The sequence below is a fragment of the Pygoscelis adeliae genome, unplaced genomic scaffold, assembly GCF_000699105.1.
Source record: "Pygoscelis adeliae isolate BGI_AS28 unplaced genomic scaffold, ASM69910v1 Scaffold157, whole genome shotgun sequence".
NCBI classification, from domain to species: Eukaryota; Metazoa; Chordata; class Aves; order Sphenisciformes; family Spheniscidae; genus Pygoscelis; species Pygoscelis adeliae.
This window is the reverse complement of record NW_008825107.1, coordinates 2413150-2436805: the sequence shown is the minus strand read 5'-3', so window position 1 is coordinate 2436805 and position 23656 is coordinate 2413150. Positions and strand designations below refer to the sequence as shown.

The 23656-nt window shown below is 38.3% G+C and overlaps 1 protein-coding gene across 1 annotated transcript in view; it reads left to right on the top strand.

Annotated features, from left to right (window-relative positions):
* Nucleotides 1–23656, top strand: part of ARHGAP10 (Rho GTPase activating protein 10) — a 129258-nt gene that overhangs the window by 39017 nt on the left and 66585 nt on the right. Inside the window, exons 6-13 of the mRNA XM_009327511.1 lie at nucleotides 1518–1628; nucleotides 3722–3826; nucleotides 7759–7888; nucleotides 10172–10278; nucleotides 11949–12043; nucleotides 15935–16016; nucleotides 17124–17166; nucleotides 18460–18525. Coding sequence (XP_009325786.1) covers nucleotides 1518–1628; nucleotides 3722–3826; nucleotides 7759–7888; nucleotides 10172–10278; nucleotides 11949–12043; nucleotides 15935–16016; nucleotides 17124–17166; nucleotides 18460–18525 — 739 coding nt within the window. The remainder of the gene's footprint in view (nucleotides 1–1517; nucleotides 1629–3721; nucleotides 3827–7758; nucleotides 7889–10171; nucleotides 10279–11948; nucleotides 12044–15934; nucleotides 16017–17123; nucleotides 17167–18459; nucleotides 18526–23656) is intronic.

The following is a 23656-nucleotide window of genomic DNA, read 5'->3' as shown; positions in this document are numbered from 1 at the left end:
CTCATGTCTCAAAAAACTGAGGAGAGATGTAATTTATTTACAGGGGAATTGAGAGGAATTAATAAAATGGCTGTGTTGGGTATTGTATTCTTGGGGGAGGGGGCAGGAAACAACCAAAACAATAAACAACTGAAAAACAAAGAAGAGAGAGAGAAACAGGCTTATGTGGGGCTTTGGTGTATATAGGGCAGTCTTGCTATCGATGAGCCAGATGTCCTAGTAGACCCACTTCATAGTCTTTTTCTATGGCTACCCTTCAGTACACGTATATATCATTAGAAGCTTTGCTGACAACTCAAACAATTCCTGTGTTGCATGGTTTATAGGATGCATTGAAATGGCTTGGCTTTTTGAAACATGTTTTCTTACTGATGTGCGTATCAGTGCTTTATTTTTTTAATGGCATTTGTTGTTATGCCCCTTTAGCTGCTGACAGATTTCTAGTGCAGAGCAGCAAAGCAAAGCACGTCTTAAGGCAAAACTGTCTTAAAGCTAATTTGACTTATCCTCTTAAAGCATAGCAGTTACTGTTCTGCCTGAAGGATATAGTCTCTGTATTTAAGAGGGAGTGTATGACAGTAAGTCTGGTCCTTTCACCTAACCCTTTCTCCATTCCCTTTTGTAATTTAGTGTAGAAGCGTTTGGTATTATCACATGGGCAAAGACTAAGTGTTAATTGCTTACAGTATCCCTTTGTAGCCTTTCTTTAATGTATTTTAATAAAGGTTTCTGTTACCCAGTTCTTGAAGTTTTATAGTTTAATTGAGGGCACATGTACCTTAAACAGTAACTTAATGAAATAATACATATATGCTAGAAAGTTGAATATTTATGTACAAATGAATGGCATCTAAAATACAACTGTTCACCATCAATATGGTGTTGGCATTCCAGTAAAGCTAAGCTAAAAATCAGCTGCAGCTAATAAGGCTGCATTTTTAAATATTTGATGGTCTGTGGAAACTTGTGAAGTGTCTTACCAGTAAGTGAACTTTTTAAAATGGCTTTTCTTGCCAGTCAGAGTGGGCACAGGCATGGGATGGGTACAATAGCATTCTGGCTATTTACATCAGATATCTGGGTTATAGAGTAAAGCTTGCAGTACCAGCAATGTGGTTTTCAACAATAGCCTTTTTTTTCCTTAGTTTATCTGGAGAGGTGATTTCCCCCTTTTCTAATGGAAGACACTGCTAGCCTCCTCTCTCTGTTTGGGCAGGCACCTTTTCAATGCTATTAAAGCAGTGCACAAGTGCTTGCTCTGATGCATTTGGCTTGGATTCCATAGAAAAGAAGCTTGAAGAGGTGTTATTGAAAAGTTTCTAAAAATTTAGCCTCATGATTCAAAACAACATACGTTATCTAGTAAAAGGGAATTTCTGCTGCCATTTAAAAGTAAATGAATGAGCTGTGTTGTAAAGGAACAAATCCCAGTCTGGAGAAAATTATCTTATCGCTTGCCACTTGTATGCTATGTTTCAAATGTCTTTGAAACTTCATTAGCTGTATTCTGTGTGCAGGCAGATAACCAAGTGGAGCAGAACAGAAAACACTTCTATGAGCTGTCCCTCGAGTATGTATGCAAGTTGCAAGAGATACAGGAGCGGAAGAAATTTGAGTGTGTGGAGCCTGTGAGTACCAGTGAATTCAGCCTACCCTGTCATCCATAAGGGACACAGAAGGAATGCAATTGGGCAAAAGTCAAGGAGCTCTGTTTTCTGGGAAAATGTATGCAATTGTGTGACTTAACAATTTCAAGCACTCTTGTTACATTTGTGCAAATTCCTGGTACAGATACACTTAACCAGGCATCTCAAAGCTTACCTTGGTAATTATGGTTGATTTGGATCCATTGATGTTGATTTTCAGAAAACGTGTGAAACCTTGTGCTGTATTGCAAAAACCTCGATTTATGGTGTGAGTTAGAATACAGGATTCAGGAAGATGATGTTGGGGTCAGACTTCTTGCATTTGTTTTTTTTAACCACTGAAATGTTATTCCTGACTAATGTAAGGAATTTCATTTTCAGTATGAAGGTTGCACTTAGAGGCCTGTTAGTGAAGCAGTGCAGATATAAATTAATTAAGAGGGTGCTGCTGGCTAAAAAGCTCATTATCAGGTACTCTGATATGTTTGATTTCAATTGCAGTTGAATCTGTGCAGAAATCAAGGGGTTCCACTGAATTTCAGTGAAAATCATACATGTACTGACCAGACTTAACTTAAATCTCTGAGAAGAGCTTATTCTAAAATTTTCTCAAATGTGCATTAGCTTCGTAGTATAAATGCAACTTTATGAAACAACAAGAGAACAGTAAGTGTAATACTGAGGTAAAGGGAGGATGGATTGTAGAAGTGACTTCCATTCACTCACGCTCTGAAGTCTGTGTTTTTGGGCCAAGTCTGTCCTTTTATTCTGATACAATTATTTTAATGTAGTAATGAAAAAAAGTCCCAAATAACCTTAATCAAAGTAATTGGTCATTATGGAGTTAATGAGAGCTGTATATTTTAATGTAGCTTATTCCTGTATGAAAAAATTGCTAAAATCCTTCTGTGGGAATAAATTGCTTTAAATGTATCAGTATTGTTCAAGGAATGGGAAAATGTTGTGAAAAATAGTTGTGTGGGACTTTGTTGTTGTTGATGTGTTTCATGTTGGGTTTTTTTTTTTTTAATTTTCTAGTTTTTAATTTTTTTTTTTTAAATCCTAGGTTTGGATTCAGTTCTTGTGTTTCAAACCATTTGAAGTTTCCTCAGAGCCAGACTAGAGTAGTGAATCTTCAAATTATGTTTTTGAAACATGTCCCTTTCTCTTTTCTGAAAGCTCCCTCTGGATGGGGCTGAACTTTGATGCTCAATTCGTATTTGAAGTTTTCACTAGGGTAGTAAACTGAAATTACTTAGTACTAAATTCTTATCCCCTTTCATCTTCATAATACTTCAAATTTATGTGGTTTTTGCATTTTTGAAAATGGTTTATTTGCATATGACTTCAGACTTTATTTAATATGTTCTTCGGTTTGTTCTCTTTAATAAGGAGAGTTGTTCTTTCCTGTGTCATTCACTTCTTTCCAACAACCTGAACCAAACAGGAGAGGTAGGCAGTGCTGCACCTCACCCTGTTTCCAATATAGTATAACTTGTTCATTCTTTTAAATTGAAACACTGAAGTCAGAAACTGCAATGGATCATTTGCTGGTTCTGATAGGGGATCAGATCTGCATAGAAAAAGCAGTGATGGGTAAAGTTACTGGAGGGAGAGCTTCCTTCTTTGAACAAACCAGTTGACTCTGTTGTGAGTCATCTCAGCGTGGTCATTAGCAGGGAGGGGAATGACCAGGGAAATGGTGACTAAAAGACAGAATGATCGTTACCTCCTTGTGGGCAAATATTTATTCCAGACATCAGTGGTATCAGAGCAGCTGTAGGAAAACATTACAGAGGAAAGTTTGGGAGATAGGCAATATATGTTGCCTATGGTCAAATTTAAAGTAGAGATCAGCTGTGAAATTCCAGAGACAGGGCCCACCCAAAAATGTCTATATACATAGCCCATCATTTGAATCTAAATAGTTATTCACAAATTGCAGGCATTAGTAAAAATTTTTTTAAAAATAATCATTTTATCATCTCTGATGTTTCCAAAAAAGGCTACGTGCAGCAATCATATTCTGGTAAATGGAGTTCTTCATTCTAACAAGTCTTTTGTTTGTATTTCAGGTACTATCGTTTTTTCAGGGTTTGTTCACTTTCTATCATCAGGGATATGAACTTGCTAAAGACTTCAATCATTACAAAATGGCCCTGCAGATAAATATACAAAATCTAAGTTGAGATTGATATCTATGCCTTTTCTAATTTTTAAAATAAAATGGCACACTTAAGTTACTGTATATACAGTATCTGTATTGCCAATACTTTCCTCGGTGTTAGTGCATTGCCTGTGAACTTTGGGGATACAGTGCCATCTCCTGGCTAACCAACCACATCGCTGAACAAATCATCGCTAATTCCAGTGGGTTCTTATTTCATCATTTCTAATACTCCTCTTAAAACAAACACCAGGTAAAAGGCCTCCACTCCTTTTTCCAGTTTTTTATAGAGACATAACACAAGGATTATCATGAAAGAGTTTAAAAACGAATGAAGTCTGTTAAAATACATACAACACTGAAGAATCCAGAGGAGGGATAATGAAATACCAAGGTTCTCAGTGTTTTAGGTGTGTTTGAAATCGAGTATGTGGTGGTCATGTCTGAGGGTCATTGCTTGATAGGACTACATTATCTGTAACTAAGAAAAAGAAAGAAAAACAGTTGGGCTTATCAGCATTGTTTTTGGCATCTCTGCCAGCAGTGTGACTTGAAGTTTCTGTTTGTCTCGAAGCAGCCCTTTCAGGCAAGACCATCCCCCTTGGTCTGGGGTGCAGAACTGTGTAAGGAGACTTGGTGTTAGCACCCATGGCGTATTTGACAAAACAGTGTGTTCCTTCAAGGGCAGGCTAACCGGGGCCCGGCCCACCACTAGTTAGTGTACCCTCACACCAAATTGCTCAGCATGATCTGCTCAGGACTGGGAGAGCAGCAAGCAAGGTGACAGGCTGAAGCAATGGGACTGGCGGAGTCACTCGTCAGATGGTCTGGTCTGTTTGCTTCCTTGAGATTTGTTGAAGAATAAAACTCGCTCGGAGGAACTTGGATGTGCCAGAGGCCTGTTGGTAGGGAACAAACCAGGTACCTTACTGCAAACAAGCAATCTGTTTTGTTGACCTCTAAGGGCATCTGGAATTAAGACAGAGAAACTACTTCTTAGAGGTTGCAACCTATTTTTAGAAATGGCTTAACTAGCAGGCAGTAGCAGGGAGACGGAAAGGCGGAAGAGAGGATTACGGTTGCTGTAATACATTGTGACATGATTCACGTGTCGATACCATTCCTTTAACTTTCTTCCCATATGTTTAAGTCTCAAGTTTCCTTCTGAGCTGTTGCTTGGTTTGGGTAGGGGAACTATGTAGTGGTAACTTCATAAGCAGACTTCCATGGCAGAAGTTAGTGCTTCTGGAGCAAATTTCAGGACAGACTTACTTCTTCTGTGTGCTTAGCTTAACAGAATGAGGAGCAGCACGGAGCTGCAGTGGATAGAGTTAATGCAAGACGAGTAAGAAATGAAACGTGAGAGGGAAGCTACGATACAGTTTGGAAGAACTGGATTTCAGATCACAGATGGAAAAGAGCCAGTGAAGTGGTCTGAAGAAGTGATGAGCAATAAGAAAGCAAGCTAATCTCAACAGCTGCATTTTCAATTGACTGAATGGTATTATAGCGTGCCCCAGGAAATCCAAAAAAGATTGAGCATTACAACTCAAGTTTTATGAATAGATAGAAAGAACAATCTGGGTTTCAAAAAGCTGTAGAGAGAAAGGAGGCAATGCTTAACAACTATCTGAGGTAAGAGGAGAATAGAAGGAAGCATCTGAAAAGATCACGAAGAGGACATGACACATTCTCCACTATATTGAAGATGAATAAAACATCTCAAAGGAAAAATGAACTAGGGCTTGGCTGTGGTACAGCTGAGCTGCTGGCAGAACACTGGATTGACATGTTAGAAATTGAAGGGTACAAGATTCAGTACAGAGATCCTAGCTGGATATGGAGAGTGATTTGAGAGTTGCCAGCATAGCTGCAGTAATTGCCTGCCTTTTCATTCAGGTCATCTTTACTTTGAGAATTATGCTGCGGATTTCCTCTCCACACCCTGCCCCAGACCCTGCCTTCCCCTCACTCCCCCCAAAATGAAAGAAAGAAAAAAAAAAACCAAAACACAAAACCCCAGCCTTGTAGCCCAAGCTCCAGTAAGCCGATTCTTCCAACAGTCTTATTCTCTTGTAAAAATCCTGCATCTCCAACTAGATTCCCCTGTGCTCTCAGGACTTTTCTCTTGTTATTTCAGTTCTGTGCCCAACCCCATACAAGGATCCTTGCAGCCTTGACCACGCTCTCCTTCCCTGCAAGCAAACCTGGCCTTCCCTGGGAAGAGGAGGCATAGCCGCGCTGGTGCAGTGGCTGTGGTCAACCCCTGGTTAAGCTCAGCTTTGTCACAGCGCAAAGGGAGATAGAAATTTTCTTGAGGTTTTTGGAGCCCGTAGTGCTCCATCCCACCGTTCCCAGGGTGCATTTCACACACTCGGATTTGTGATCACTGCACAACTAAGACAAAGATCCTGGTAGGATCATTTAAAGCATCTAATCTCGGAGTGATCAGTGCTCAGACAGGAAGGTTTAGGTATGAGCAGTCTGTCACTATCAATTTTTTTGCCTTTATCCTGAGTACAGAGTATATTTTTTAATGCAGCTCTTCTAGGAAATTATGAAAAGGAGCTTAGAAAATTGTTTGGAGCCTTGGGAATGAGTTTATGTGCAGGGTCTAACTCCAAAATTTGCAAGCAGATGTGACCCGAAATTGAGATGGCGGATATGGGGAGGGTTCAGAGCAGTTGTTTTGCCTGGAGGCAAGAAGGCAGTTGTTCTTATTCATCACCTAAAGAATACCTTCAGCTTTCCTCTATAAAACATGTGGGTATGGGTGGCTGCTCTGACCAGCTTGCATGGACTGTGTTTGTGCCCATGAATAAACTCCTTCCAAGCATAGATCTGGAATTTGCATGTACAGATGGCCAGTCAGGAGCATAGTGTTAACTGTCTGTCCAAGAATGGATAATTGTGTATATTCATGATATATTTGCCAGTGTGCAACCGTATGCTTGTCCTGGGGAAAAAAATAAAATGGGTGAGGCAGCATTTTCAGAAGCTTATCCACTTTCAGAAAAATAAAGGTGCTCTCAAAAAGCAACAAGACACATAAGCATGCATCTGGAAGTATGTGCTCTCCTCAGAACCCATGCACCAACTGGGGAAAATACCAGCTTGGAATTTAAATGTATATTTTCAGTTTGTGCAATTTGGGCAAGTGGGTATGTGGAGAAAACTAGGTATTACCATGATTGTTTTGGGTTTTGTTATTTGCTCATCTGCCAATTGTCAGTGTTTTTCAGACCAAACTGAAGAGTTTCTTGTGTCAGGTGTGAGCTGCTCTGTTATTTTGTGTAGCCCTATTGTATAGTTTGTGAATGGTGTGGTTACTTTCTGATTGTTTTTACTAATATTGTAATAAATATTTCTCTTGCGGCTGCTTGCAAACTTTGGAATGAGTAACATTCAGGAATAATAATCAACCAGACCTGGTGTTTGGGTTACCCCCCAGGCTTCTCCTTGTGTGTGATCAAAACATTTGGCATGTGTGTAGTCTCAATGTGTATACATTGTTGGTGACCTTCCTGTCACTTTTTTCTCAATAACCACAGAAAATCCTCTCCTTCCTGACAACTAGTAAGAATCTCATGAATTAAGCCAACATCTGTAGTAATACTTTTCTAAGGAAACTTGAATTTTCAAATCCAAAGTAATTTTGCACTCAGTATTTTACTTCTTTCTGAACAGGTCAGCGCATAGTTTTAGAAATCTACTCTGGCAATCTTTGCGTGCTTTCCACAGTTACAACAACTAATATCTAAACCACACTTGAATCTTGAAGAATATCAGAAAACTTGAAGAGTAAACATATTGTGCACTGACCATCCTAAAATGGCCTGAAGCATTCTCTCATTTTATAAATAATTACTATAACCCCTGTCTGCCAGGAAGAGTAAGTCTTTCTTCCGCTCTCTCTACTAATGGGTTTTTGCTGTCTTGTTTTAGACACGAAATCGTTTTGAAGGAACAAGGTCAGAGGTAGAGGAGCTCATGAACAAGATCAGAAGAAATCCTCAGGAGCATAAAAGAGCAAATCACTTCACGATGGAAGGCTATCTCTATGTACAGGAAAAAAGTAAGGTGTATTTTTGTATTCCTGTAGTGCCCATATTGTGCATACAGGCAAGTCTTATTTCTACAGGTAACACGAAGATGTAAAGAATTTACAGTTTATCAAACAAAGTCATCTGAGTAAATGTTCAGAGTCTCTAACGGCAGTGTTACCGTGGCTCATAAAAAGAGCATAGTGCTGAAAGTGTGACAGTTCTTAGCAAAGGTGACTGAATTCAGGGAAGTTTTATTTGACCAAAGGATGTATTTCATGTCATTTTTAACCCCTTACTAACCTCCCCTAGAACTGTCAAACATTTGTTGTCAGACAACAAACATGAGTTGTCAAATTAGCCTCTGAAAATTGGGCTAGTTTAGTATGATGGAATTGACTGTCATTTCCTTGGTTCAGTGATATGCTTTCATTACCTAATTGTGATCATAGGGTCAAATAAAGCAGGCTATACCCTGGGTAGCTAGTGTTGAAAATCTTGCTGTGAAGGTGCATGTCACACAAACTGTATCCTGTCAGTACTTAGAACAATTATAAATCTTTCTCACTCTAGTAAAAAAGCAGAATAAGATGCAGAGCTCTTACTGCTCAAGGAATGACCACAAAGTAATTTATTTTTGTTTTTTTTTAAAAATATTTTCCATAAATCGTATTATTTAGATGTGTGCCCTTATAGAAAGCTTGTTTGCTTATTCTGATGAGAGATTTTACTTTTATGATATTTAATTGATTACTGTTTAAGTAAAGACTTCTGTAAAATGTTTTACAAATGGAAATCTCTACGACATTCTTGATGGAAACATTGTGTCGTGATTTAACCTCAGTTGGCAACTGAGCTCCACACAGCTGCTCGCTCGCTCCCCACCCCGGTGGGACGGCCCCCCGCAGTGGGTGGAATGGGGCAGAGAATCGGAAGAGTAAAAGTGAGAAGACTTGTGGGTTGTGAGAAGAACAGTTTAATAATTGAAATAAAATAAAATACTACTACTGCTAGTAATGATAATAAGAAGAAATATACAAAGCAAGTGATGCATAATACAATTACTCACCACCTGCCGACCGATGCCCAGCCAGTCCCCGAGCAGCGGTCCCCTGGCCAGCTTTTCCCAGTTTCTATACTGAGCATGACATCACACGGTATGGAATATCCCTTTGGCCAGTTGGGGTCAGCTGTCCTGGCTGTGCCCCCTCCCAGCTTCTTGTGCACCTCCAGCCTTCTCAGTCGGTAGAGCACGGGAAGCTGAAAAGTCCTTGACTAGTGTAAGCACTGCTTAGCAACAGCTAAAACATCGGTGTGTTATCAACATTGTTCTCATCCTAAATCCAAAACACAGCACTGTACCAGCTACTAGGAAGAAAATTAACTCTATCCCAGCCAAAACCAGGACACATTGGTATTACAGTGTTCAGAAATAAGTTTTAAGAGAACTAGCAGTAAAAAATAAGAAAAATCATTATTCTGTGAGATCCGTTCACTGGTCTTGGTCATCATGAGCTTTATAATCAGCTGAAAGGATTCAGAAGAGGCGGGTATGCCTGAAGCTAAGTTGGGGAGGAGCAGGGCAGTGAGACCTTCCAGGTTAGGAGCAATGAAATCCTCTGTCAGCTTGAGCCGCTCGTGAAGGGCTTCCCTGATACTCTGGGGCAGAGTCCTTCAAAAGAGAAGATTCCTTTGCAGACCTTTTTTTAAAAAAGTAAATTAATAGAAGTGAGAAGATACAGAGGGTGAGAATCCAAGTTTTAACAGTTAACATTATGGTGCAAATCTCAATAATACTGTATGCAGTAGGCTTGGCTCTTAAGTAAATGTATTCTATGTAGGGTGTGCACTGATGAATAGTTAGGAGTGAGTTTTGGTGTCAGAAAATGTGATCAGACCTTAATCAGTAGATAATGTAGAGCTTGCAACACAGGTGCATTAATCTGCAGTTATTTAGCTTCAAGTTACCAAGTGTAAAACTAGGTTTCCATGTTCTGCTTAAGTAAAGTTTCCAAGGGATGTTTATTTTATAGGGAAAAATTATTTTGTCTGTAGTAGTGAGACAAAGGTATGTTAAGAATTCTTTCCATTTGTCATTAAGCATAAATGTGAATTACTACATATATCAGTTTTTAGAATAGTAAGCACTGGTTAACATTTGTATTGCTTTGTATAATGTTCTTAATTCATACCTTTGTTTTAAATACTGCATTATTAGGAATTAAGTAGGACTCAAGTATCATTTTGGAAAGCAGGAGAAGAAAACACACAAACTGGAAAAAGTACATACTATTTAATGCTTCCATTTTATGTAGGGCCTGCTCCCTTTGGTTCCAGTTGGGTGAAGCACTATTGCATGTATAGGAAAGAGACAAAGAAGTTCACCATGATCCCATTTGAACACAGATCAGGAGGGAAAGTTGTAAGTATATTTTTATATTCTACTCTTATACTTGCCCTGTATCAAGATCAGAGGATGCATCAGATAAGATGTGTCAAGTACTTTTCCTCTTTATCTCCTTGCCCCTTTTTTTCTTCTTTCCTCGTGCAATTCAGTCTGCCATTTAATGATATTAGCCTAAAGTAACGGGTGGATTAATAGATAAGAATTCTGCAGACTATTCAGTTGCTTCCTTTTAGAAGACCAGAGAATATGGTACAGATAACATGCAGTGTTTCACCATTTAGAATCTGGTTTATCCATGAGGCATTTAACTTGTTAAAGTATAAATCAGGAAAATATAGTAGACTTAGAAATTTCTTTCTTACATGCTCCAGTCAGATTTTTCTTTCGGAAATGTAAGTACTGGAAGAGGGACTAGAAAAGAGGATTTTAATAGGAATATAATTTGTACTGGCAACTGAATGTAATTTCAGATATCTTTGATTGCATCTGAAATATTCAGGACCCAAGACTCTGTTGATCTTTAAATGGCTTTAATTCCTATTGAAATAGTTGGGAATTGAGGGCACTCAGCACCTTCAGAGATGACGCATTAAATGAATGCATTAATATGGATGAAATGCATTTTGTTGCAAGAAAAAAGGATAGCTGAAACTGGAAAATAATGCTTGAGTCAATATTCCTGTAAATGCAGCACCCTGGTCTATCTTCAAATTTGGTTAGAAAATCACGTTGTTGGAATTTTATCAGGGTATTATATCCCATTAGTTTGAGCAGGGGGGAGATAGCTTTCATCATTTTGAGGGCTGTCTATTTTTGCAAATACATTGAATTTGGAAGAATCTTTCAAAAGCTCTGGAAAACCTGCCATACATAAAATTAGTGGCATTTGGCTTCCTTAATCATTTCAGTACTTCTATGAATTTTTTATCCTGATTTACTCTAATTGTAATAAGCCATTTTAGTTAATATAGTATGTGTGTAAGCATTCGGCATTCTAAAACACTTATGAAGCCATTTTTGCTGTATTAAAAGATCTCCCATTTTGAAACCCACAATGCAGTTACTCCTTCAGTGACAACCTCCTGTGTCTCGAGATGTTGAATGAGACAAGAAATAATTAAAATGTGCAGTTAATCCTGACTAAATCCGGTACAACTCATGCAGCATTCACAGATGAGTTTATTTGATTTCTGAATACTTAAGGGTAAAATATGATCCTAGTGTTGATTGGTCTTGAAGAAAGGACTGGTTCTGTAAGACAGATTACAGATAGTAAAGAACACTTACTTTGTTCTAGTTACTGTAGCAATAGCCTTTACTACAGAAATTGCTGTGTCTGACAAAATGGGAGAAGTCTCTTAAACTCATTGTGTGCTTATATTGCAACATGTACAAAATCTTTACAGCAAAATATTTTTGTTAGTTTAAATTACTGTGGTACTGTAAAGTACCAGCTAAAATGGACTCAATATTTTTGCATTTATGTCCCGTAAATGACCATGGAATTTATGTGCTATTGTGCAGACATCTGAATGGCAACCATGAGTGAACTCTTTTGCAAGTGTCTGTTTTCAGTGTAGCTTTTGCCATTATTTTAATGTAAATTTACCTTACTTGGTTTGTATAGCTGTCTTACTGAAGCTTTCAGGTACTGGGTCAAGCACATAAAACCTTTCTTTTCACAGGGTGATGAGGAACTCTTCGTCCTTATGTATTGTACCAAAAGAAATATAGATACTATAGACAGGCGATTCTGTTTTGACTTGGAAGCTTCAGACAGGTAAGCTCATGAAACACACTAGAAAGGACTCTTTCTAAGTAGTAATTAAGATTACTGTAATATTACTGTTCTGTTTTCTTCTTATTTTTTCAGTTCTCGTTTAGACTGCCAATAGGAAATAGTCACTGGAGGAGCAGGCAAGCACTGCCATGGCTCACTGGATTTTACCTCAGTTGTGTGTAGCAGAAGCAGGGAGGATCTAAACTGAAATGTAGACGTTGTCTGAGCTCACATAAAAGAAAAGCTTAGAAAAAGTTAGAGAAACTGTTATGAATTGCGGTTATCGTAGTGAAGAAATGTGGCTTAAATTGAAGTACATACAGCTATAGTGAAAGACTATGATCACAGTAATAATTCATACAGTCATGATCATATTGTATCACAAGCCTGCTTTCCAAAATGACATGTTGCTGAGGGTTTATGCTGGATTCTCAGATTGAAAATAAGATCATTGGGATTTTGAGGCTTTTTGTGGCTGGTGTAATCATCCAGTGCATCTTGAACATTGTTGCCACCGCTGTTTTGAAACACCACCATTTTGCTGCTTTATTTCAAAAGAGAAGAATTGCTTATTTATTTCGCTAAAAGGGTCTCAAAATATGTTAAATATTGCTTTTTGTGTCAGCATTGTAGTCTTCCTTCATTTATGAAGGTGAGAGAATCCAACTTAATAGGGTACTGCAAATAAATACGGCTGTGGTAATGCCATGTTCTTTTGGTGCAGATTGTATCTGTGCAGAACAGGATCATATCTAGCATTAAATGCTAGATATAAATTAGTGGACTGTTGCTGAGTTTTTGCATCCACCCCTTCTGAGCTGTTCTTAACCAATATGTTTGCTCCTTACTTATACCAATTAATTACATTCTAATTTATCATGTAGTAGGTCTTCAAGTTTTTATAGTTTGGGTTTTTTTTTTCCAATCAAATTCATAGTGCCCTTCGCATTAAATGCAGTGTGGCCAATGCTGTCAGCCCCTCTGTCCTATGATTGATAGTGGTCTGCAAATATGTCTGTGATAAGACTGTGCGCGTGCATATGCTCCTTAGGTCAGAGGCTGTGCCTAGCTTGCGTGGCCAGTCAGACTAGCCTGAGGCATGCCGGTTTCTGTAACAAGCAATGGGTAAAGGAATGCGAAACTACCACTGCATCTGAAAACTTCCAGCTCGCGTGCAGATGACAAGATACTCATTTACAGCTCAGGTGGCATTTGTCACAAGTCTACAGCATGGTTTGAACTTGCATTTTTGATTTGAGGAGGATGTGGCTTAACTATTCTAACACTGTGTCCCAAAGTAGGAAAGGGAGTAAAGATTTAAACTCTTGACATCAGCTCCTCTTGGGTCGGTGTATTGGTCAGTGTCAATAACAGATTTCAAACTGAGTCTGATAAAGTTGGTCAAAAAAGTACGATGAGAAATGTCAGTCCTACCCCCCCTCTGTGTGACACCTCTGCTCAATAGGGTATCTGGAGTTTGAAGAGAGAGGGATGGAGAGCAGCGTTTCCTTGATCCTGCAAAACATTTTTTCATTCTCTTCTCTGGTAAAAGTGGGGAAAAATGTAATCCATCTTTCTGTCCAGATATAATAGACACAACTGGTCCACTGTGACCTTGATATCAGACATTTTTCTTTTAATAATATATGTGTGTAGTGCTGAGATGTTCCCATGGAGATTAGTTCTGTGCTGCAGGCCATTAGCTTGTTTCCTTGGTTATCAGTTCAGGGCACACTTATCCCTCAGCTTGTCCAAGTTAAAAAATAACATACAGGTTGATGGCTGGCCATGGGATTTTCTTTGTTCCTGTGGTGTGGAAGGAGGCAAGATTGTAAAATTTTAGGAAGGACTTTTCAGCAGCAAACGTTCAGCCTTGTGCGTGACTTGAGCATAGTTTGGAGCTAGCTGAATATTTACAGATTTTTCTTTTAAAAAGAAAGCAGAGATGATTTTTTTTTTCTTTAAATTCTGATACTTATGACTGTAAGCTCTGAGGGTGCTAGGATCCTGGCTAAATCTCTGGAAAGTGATGTTTTTTCTGTTTCTAGTACTCCATCATGTTTAGTTGGAGGTGACTAGTGGTAAATGTAGAGAAATTTAAATCTTAAGGAGACAATAGAGGTCTTTCGGGGTAGGAAAAAGACTTTCTATTGATAAAGAGCATTATCCTTCTGAAATACTACTTAGATTTTAATTTTATCAATACAGGACGAGGAGGAGGGAAGGCTTGAGGCTCTTGACTTTAATTTGAAGGCAAATAAATAATGTTTCATGCAGCTTATACTGAGTTTGATGTATTGCCTCTAGGTGATACTCTTTGATACCTTGACAGTTATAATCTTAGTGAAAAGAAGGAAAGTTTGCCCTACATAAAAGTAACTTGTTTGGTTTTAGTTTTCACTAGTAAAAGAAAGCAGACAAGAAAAAAACAAATCAGCATGTGCTTTTTTTAGTTAATTTAGCTAATTACTTAGGGTATTTTTTTCTACTGAGTGATTAAGTTTGCATGTTTATGATGGTTACAGCTCTGCGCTACTAGCGGACCAATTTGCATTGAAAAAAGCTGGTATGGCTTGAGAAGCTGCTTTGCTTACTGTTATTACTAATACCAATATCAGCTTGTTTTAGTCATAAAGGTTATTAGTTGCAGAAATTAAGGCAAGGCTTCCCTCACCCACTCTTAAGAGCTCAGTGTCTATTACTGAGAATAGTAAGAGGTTCCATTTTTATGGCTTAATAGTCTCCTCGCTTTAACTAATCAAAAGAGAATGACTTGCTTGATTTCTGCCGTTTTCCAAAGTTTATAGTTGGGTCTCCTGAGTTTAGATTGGTTTGCTAGAGGGCATGTACTTGCCTTGTCCTCACATGTTGTCTGAAAAGAGATTTTGAGCAGGAGGTATTTGTACCTATAGAGTTTTAAGCTGCAATTAAATTGTGTGGCTTGATAAAATTTATGGCTCTAGTTGTAAAAATATGAACATGGTGTGTAGACTGTTACAGTTTTAAGTAAAAGTAGGATTTGTGCTGGTTTTCTCTGTGCTGTTGTTTTTAGATAACATTTTCCCCTACAGCTATTTTGCTACTTAAAGATAGATTTAATACAAAAGAGAGAGAGAGAGATAATGTTATGAATTAGTTCTCTATTTTTATCCATCTCTGTATAATGAGATTTACAAATTTGCCAAAATTATTGGCAGGCTGAATATAATGATTTTTTTAATTGGCAGAAAAATAATTACCCAAATAACCTGTTCTGCTTTTAACTCTCCTTGCTTTGTATACTACCCTGAACCACACAATTACTCTTTTTAGTTTCCTATTATATAAACACAAAAGTAGATTTATGTTAATCTCTGTTCACTAATCCCTACGTCCCACAGTTGTTCATCCTTGCTTTTTAGGAAAGTTATAATAGTGGAGTTTTGTAATGAGATACTGCATTAAGACTTGATTATTTTTTGTGAGATATTTACGGAAAACTATAATCACTGTCGCTGCTCTAAAGCTAAAGACTACACATCGAATAAGTTGACAAAAGCCATTTTTATGTAACAGCAGAGCAACGCAAGAGCGAGTTTATTTAGAATTCAGAAAACTCAGTAACTCCCAGCAAGTGTTGGAATCAACAAGTTATCAACAATGAGCTATTTCAAATAAATAGTTTGCAGATCACATTCACTTTCCTTTTCTCCCTATCCTCCCTGTTTCCTGCTGTGTGTATCAGTTCTATACCTTTTATTTTAAAGCTGAGCAGTGTTCAGTAATTAAGCAAAAAACCCAACCCTGACTTCTAGGACAATGGGCTTTTGCTTGTAGTTGGAAGTAGAATTTGGCAAGACTTCTTTAGTTGCTGGTGAATGCAGTTACTCTGTGTCGTTGGTACGTTTGCAGGCCTGGAGTTCCTGTGACCATGCAGGCGTTTTCTGAGGAAGACAGGAAGCTGTGGATGGAAGCCTTGGATGGAAAAGAAGCTGTAAGCGTCAATTTTTTTAATATTCATTTATAGTGTAATGGAGAAATTCTCTCACCTCCTGCTTCCTGATCCCGTTTATGCTTTAATAAACTGGGATTATGTAGTTTGCAAAATGATAGTTTCAATGAAGAAGGAATAAAAGTGAAATAAAACTCAGGAGAGATGAGTAGCTCAGTAAAGCTCAACATAGATAACTGCTAATGCTGATATGAGATATTTTTCATCGTGATGACAGCATCGATTTTTTAAAAATGGTTTCCCATCACAATGATGATATTGGTATTCTAGAAAATGTCTGGTATAAGCATGTCCACTTAGCCTTATGCTGACATACTGCATTCCAATGGAAAGACTTGCATGAGTTAGTTATATGGTATTATTATTATATTTATTTTTAACACTAGATCAAAAAAATCCTTGTCAATGGGAGTGAGGTTGTACCTGAATTTGCTTAATTTCTGGTTCACATCAGGAAATGGGTCTGAACTGCAAAATTGAAACACAATGCAGATTATTCTTACAATCATAAATATTACATTGGTCTTGTGGGCCAAAAATAATGGGGCTTCTAGTCAATGACACAATCATGTGTCTGTCCCCAGGAGTTGGCTACTGGGGATTTTAGCAGTAGGTTTTGTTGACATCATTGTTGTAAAAACCACGTTGTCTGAGCTGGACTCCCCAGTAAGCTCACAACTTCTGGGAATGCCAAGCTGGGACGTAACTCCCAGGATTCATCAAAGCAGTTCACAATGATTTGAGTGAACTTGAACTGTGGGAAATTAACCTCCAGAGAAACATGGAATATGGAGCACGTAAATCACAGTTAATTTCAGTGGCTATAACTAACATTGTTCTGCTCCCCAAGGAACTGTATTTCTTGAGAATTTTTTAAAAAATTCACTCCTTAAAAAGCGCAAGTATCTACTTTCTGAGGGGGCACAGACCTCTGGTCCTACTGTTAGAGCTGTTGTAGTTAGAGCTGATATGTTGTAGCTGTAAACAGCGGTATTTGTGCCTATTGGGCATTAAGATTGGGGGTGTCTTGTTTCTGGTTTCATAAAATTCTTTAAAATAATTTATGTCTTTTTACTCTTTTTGCGTTAGCTGTTCATCAATTTGAATAGAACAAATGCAAAACGAGAGGGAAGTAAGTATTTGAATTACTACTAAAGCTGATTTTTGATAACATTTTACAATTGAGAAAGGCAAAGGTAATTTTTTTTTCTGTGGATCCAATGTAATTAAATATGTTATTTTTAGTCTGAAGTTCTGAATAAACTTTGTGGATTTTGTAATTAATGGGTTTTCACAGTAACACAGTTCAGTACATACGTAAGAATTGTAGGACTGGACATAAACTAGAGAAACAGTCTGTTTCTGCCAATTTACTTCATGCTTGAAATTGACTTAAAAAAGGGTTAATTTGTATGTGAAATACATCACAACTTCTTAATCCAGATTGTGCGTACACGTCTGTTAGAATGCATAAGTATGGTTTTAAAAGCAATCACAGCTGAACATAAAGGTAAGCAAAAAACCTGAATGTATGTATTTAAAATGTATTCCATATTCTACAATATGGAAGTAGAAGAGATGGCTTTCTTTAAATGACGTTAGCTTTCTTCTGTTAGCAAAGTATATGAGTGAAAGCAGTTATCCTTCTTGCACTATCAGGCAATTTATGCTTGCTTTTATTTTTTTTTTTTTATTAAATTGTTGGTTAAAGCTGGATCCTGGTGTTATTAATAGAAGTTTTTCCACAGATCTTTATTTTCGTGGTGCAATACCAGGTCCCCAGGAGCAAGAAGGCCAGATGTTTGGGGGAAGGGCAGTTTTGCAATATAAGCTTTTAAATGAAGTTTTGATGTGAGGAAAAAGAATAAGATAGGAACAACAAAGGAATGCTGGATCTCAGCTGTTGTCCTGTTAATGCATCTGCTTTTATGTAGTCAGATCATTAACTGCTGTGAAATGATATACATGTGTCCTGTATCTTTAGTGTGGGAATTTCTTTGGCTTAGGGTAGGACTCGGTAAAGGCCCTGCTGTTGATGATTATGTTCTTTCATCATAAGTACTTCCTTGTCCCATTTGGTTAACTCTCTGATGTTGTCGATGTTGCAGTAAGTACTGTTAAATTCCATTTTGCATCTGCCAACATATGTACCTAATCAGAGATACCATTCTTCAAAGGCTGCTGCTGTGAACAGATTCAGTGAAGCCACTACTACCTGAATGAGCCTTTACTTGGGCTAGGCAGGGTTGTGAAGGAGAAAGGGAGAATTTCTCTACAAAAAGTGATGAAATATTCCTGTTCCAGAATATTTACAGTTTTGCCTGAGAAGTACTGGCTACGTGATTAAGTCCAGCCTTATTTTTCAGTGAAAGACATAATTGTAATGGTGCTTTAAAACTGTTCAAACTTTTTTTTTCCCTTGTAGGTGCACAATTGGATAAGATAGGATTTACCGTCATCAAAAAGTGCATCAGTGCTGTCGAAACACGAGGTAATGATCAACCCAACCTGTTTGTGGAGGGGGTGGAGCAGCTGGTCTGGTCTTCAACGAAGGCCTGTGTGATCTAGTCTCCTGTGGATCTCTGGGAAAGACTTAACATGGTAGATACTACTTACGCTGATTACACTGACCAGGGCAGCAGCTTCCTTCTGTCCAGTCCCAGCCTTTTATGTATGGCTTTCCCTCAAGAAACGTGTTTTCAAGAAGTGCTCAGAAGGGGATAATAGCACCTCTCTTGACAAAGGAAGCCAATGTTTGTGTGCAACAGCTGAGAAAAAAACCTGTGTCTTGTAGGCAATTCCTGTACCTTTGCTTTGCTGTTGGAACAGACTAATTAATTTTAGTATTCCATTTGTGGACTTTGAATGGAGGTTTTCTGTTTAGTCACTTAAGACAGAAGAACAGGAGCTGAGCAGGCAAGCGAATAACAAAAAGTATTGAAGTACTTCCAGTGGAGTTAGCTTCACACCAGAGACAAGGATGCTGTCAGGCTTACTGTTGCATATACTCATTGTTGTACCTCCAAAACTGGAGACAGTAGAGAGAGAGAAAGGTCAGTATGCAGACAATATTCAAGAGGCAGTTGCGATTATGATTGTGGAGAGGCTCTGTGTCGCAGACCCTGTGTAACTTGGGCACTGGATACTATCAGCTTTTGATATTGCTACCATGTGAGGAGACAGCAATCCTTGTACGGATATGCTGAAATGTGAGGTGACCAGCCACTCTGGGGCTCGCTGCGTTGTATATGGTATTGTGTGAAGAATCTGTTTAGTTGGTTGTGGTTGTTAGGGTTTTTTTTTTGTTTGTTTGTTTGTTTGTTTTGAAAGTGGTGAAGAGATGAACATAGGTAATTGGTTACAGTGTATTTCTTAGTTTGTTAAAAGAGATGTTGAAATTTCTCTGTGTGAATTTTGTTGTTCTCCTAAATTGTTGACCTTTCTTCCTGCTCCCAAAGGGGAGATTTATGATTTTTGAGGAATTGTATCTTTTTTTCTAGAGATTTAGCATTGCACAGGACAGAACATTTATCTCTTTCTTTGTATCACAGTCTAGCTTAAATAAGATAGCTGAACAGAAGAATGGGTTGGTCAAACTTCCTGTCAATGCAGAGTCTTACTTAAAAGCAGTCTTCCATGTATGCATTTACTATACAATATTATTAGTAAGACCGAGCAGCCTTTGTGTTATTGAGAATTTAGCATTTAAACAGCAAGAAGTATCTGAAATCCTTTTTCTCATGGACTGTTTTGTATCAGTTCTGTCTGATGCATTAAAGATGTTATTTCAGATTAGACCATATTCTATCTGGTGTTATTTTTGTTCATTCTGTTCTTTTGAATATTTTTTCAGATAAGGTTTGCCTGTCTCATCACTTTAAAAATTTCAGTTACTGGCATTTACAATCTGAATATTTCAGCTGGGAAACACTGCAGATAAAGCTGGCATCCTACAGATAAGTTGCCTTCGCTGCAAACCCCTGCTTTGATATAGCATGGATCTTCTCTTTGCACTGGATGAGGCAGATTTTATGAAAAGGGTAGCATGTGGTCATGTAATGAAAGGCTGGTTGTGGTCCACAGCACAGTGACTGGTTACCTTACAATACCTTATGAATCGTGCTTACTGTAAGCAGTGTGGAGTACACTATATTCTGGTTTATTATCTGTAGGTGCATTCAAATAGTTTTCTTCAAGTAGTCTTTTTTTTTTTTCTTTCTTTCTTTGATACCCTGCAAGGAAAGTGAAACAAGAACATAACTGTGGAAAAAGTGTGAACGCTTTCTTCACGAAGTGGCTATTTGGAAAAATGGGTTAGATATGGGGTTTCTTCTCATGGCTGTGGGTGGACAGGTTAAACTGAGTGGTGGTTCAAGTCCACCCTGTTCTTTATGCCTTGATTTAGGGGCATGTAAGAAGGTGCAAAATATATGCGTAACCCCACCTAATATTGTTGTTCAAGACAGATGATAAGCTTGCATAGATTAGAAGCATGTGTCCCTGTAGTGGGATCTGCCCTGAAGCATACTTGGAAGAGAATTAAAGTTACCAAATTTAGCTGCAGTATTTCCTGTCTTTGGAGACCTTGCGGCTTCACTATCCCTTGTACACAGCCTTTGTAAGACCTGCAGTCAATAGAGTGCTTTGTGGTAATTACTACCAATGAAAATGACTTTTATTAATTTTGTTTTGGGGAGTACTTAAGAAAAAAAAAATCAGTATTCAATAAATATTTCTTTTCTCAGGGTTTTAAGAATGGGTTTAGGTGAGGTACTACCTTCCAGGAACTCAGCAATCCACCTAGCTCTGTTTCAATGAACTTGATTCATCTATTGTATTTCAAGCAGTTGTTACTTAAGTTCTGTTTATCAATACTGAACTTAACATCAACTGCATTTAAAAAAAAGAAAAAAAAAAAGCCTAACAAACAAAATCCTGACTTCATCCATGAGACTAACTGCAGCATTCCTAAAGGGTCAGTTTCTGTTTTCTGCAGAACCTGCAGGACCTTCTGCTGATGTCTGCTGAGCTAAACAAACGGAGGGCCGGGAGAACATTCAGTTGCTTGCCTCAGAAGGGTTTGGCCGAATAGTTGTATGATGAAGAAAATCCATCTTTCAGGCTGCAGATTTTATACCTATACTTGTTCGTAAAACAATTTCTACTTGATTATTTTATTTTAATGATAACACGTCAAAGGCAAGTTCTGTTCGGCAGAAGAAAACAGGACAGATGCCTCTTCAGAGACTGTGCTTGTGTGCCATGTTTTTATCTCTTTTAATCATAATGGGTGTGAGGTTGGCGTGGGTGGAAAGAGAGGACAGTCTAGTGTGGGTGGAAACTGAGAATAGTCTTGTCATGTCATAGCAGAAAAAGTCTGGTATTCAGAGAGAGAAGAGCGTAAAAGAGATATTGAACATAAACTTGTCAATGGCTGGATAATTTTTTCTCAGTTACGTTCCCTTTTATAAAGCGAAGAAGGAAATTATTTGCTCTGAATGAATAGAATAATCAAAGGCAGTGTCGTGGTTAAAATGCACGTAAGCTTCTGATTCAGCATTGCCTTATGAGACATTGGCTGTGCTTTATCTGGTAGGGGAGGCTGAGGCATCAAGATATGCAGCCTGTCTCTCACGTACTGAGCATGATGCTGGTTGGATGTGCACCCATGTTTTGTCTCTGAGAGAACATTTTGGGATTCTGTTTGGAGACAGAATTTTTTATTTATCCCAAATAAATAATTCTGTACTAAGAATAATACAGCAGGGTGAAATTTATAGAAACATCAAGGAGCTGTTTGCTCCGGTAGTAAAGACTCTGTGCGTGTTTTTGTGTGCAAGTAGTTGGTTGTACCTTCTGTGAGGATGTGGTAGGTAAGTGTTTGCCAGAGCGGTGTTTGTCTTCATTTTAGAACTACTGGAGCTGCTAATCTGAGCTGCGGAGATAGATGGCAGCATTGAGCTGTCTGTCCAGTCTGTCTGCTTACGAGAAAGAAAGAAGATGGTGAGGAGGAAGTAGAAAACCTTTTCACGTAACAAAAAAAATCTGGCGTTACCTTGACTTTAGAGTGTCACTTGTATGGCTGTTTCGGTACTATGGAGTTTGATACAAAAAGTTGTATTTGCAGCTATATTACTAGTCTGTGTCAGCCACGTGTACAATGCCAGCCACAAAGGAAACTTGCCTACATACCTTGCTTGCAGTAGTATAAATTACTATTTTACTTACAATACCTTATTCTTCTAAGCATGTTTCACTAATTGGGTACCTGTGCCAAATTCCGGTATCAGACAGCCAAACATCTTGAGATAATGTAAATATGAAGGAAATTATGCTGCAGGGCTTTACCGCTCAAAGTTGCCAGTAGTGACTGGTTGAGCCGGCAGACGCAGCATCTGAACCCTGCAACATTTTAGTCAGTGGTAAGCTATTCCTTGCAATGAGTCATCTTGTCAATTGTGTTCTGTAAATGCCAAGCATTATCAGTCTTGAATGTGCTGAAGGTCTGAAATGTGCAGATTAAATCAGAAATAGTACTGTTTCAAACCAGGTTTGTATCTTTTAAATAAAACGTCATTTAAAGGTATGTTTAAAGATATCATTTAAAACTATGTTGAAATATTAATTCCTCTTTGTACTTCTTGATGTCTGCTAGCAATTAGCCGTGCTTTTTTCAGGTTGATGAATTTGAAACTGATCAATTATCTGATAATTACTATCACAGACTCATGATTATTGCTGGAGGATTGTCTTAGTTTCAATACTGCCATAATTTCAGAGACTTTTGCATATCGCGTCTGTTTTAATATTGAGCAGTAGTTTCTGTGGTTTGACCTTAATTATTTTTAAGCCCATAAATGTATGTTTGGGGTCAGCACGGTTTGGTTCCCCCTAGTTTTAATGTCAGAGGCACAGGAAGTCATGAAACAACTTCTGAGATAAGCAAAAGCTGAGCTGTATTTGACTGTGACAGTATTTCTTCAGTTTTTTAGCTTCTTGCATACGATGCAGAAGGCTTGTTCTGTGGTACTGAAAGTAGTGGAGGACATTGTATAAAAAAAGTGTGATGCATTTTGGCAGAGCATTAAAAAGCTTGGTGTTACCTTTGTACCAGAGTTTTCCTGGACACCTCTGAGAAATTTGAAGTAAAAAATAACTGCTGCTCTCAGGACAGATTCCTAGTGCATCCATGTTTGGAGTGAATCAAGGACTGTTTAATTTTTTTTAGTGTTGGCAGTCTTTAAGTGGCGTATAGCATGCTATCACGCTGCTGTTCTGGGGATGACTGGAAAACTTGGTTGGGCTGATAACTTCATATTTTGAGAAGAATAGTATTGTGGCCGCATAGCTGGTTTCTGCGGTTCTTTCTTTTGCGCACAGCTAAACTGCGAGCCTACTCTACAGTTGTGTTTTTTGATGACCGCAGATGAAATACTGGAGATCTGGCTTATTCTGTCAATTTGAGCCAGCTCTGAACGTGACATCTAGCTTAAGAGTCAGCATCATTACAGTGGTGCCTGCATCCCAGGGCAAGAAAAGGGCCAGTTTTGCCCAGGTGGAGCAACTGAGAGAGGTAGCAGCTTCTGCCATAGCCCGTCAGCTCCCCGCTGGGGGAGGGGGGG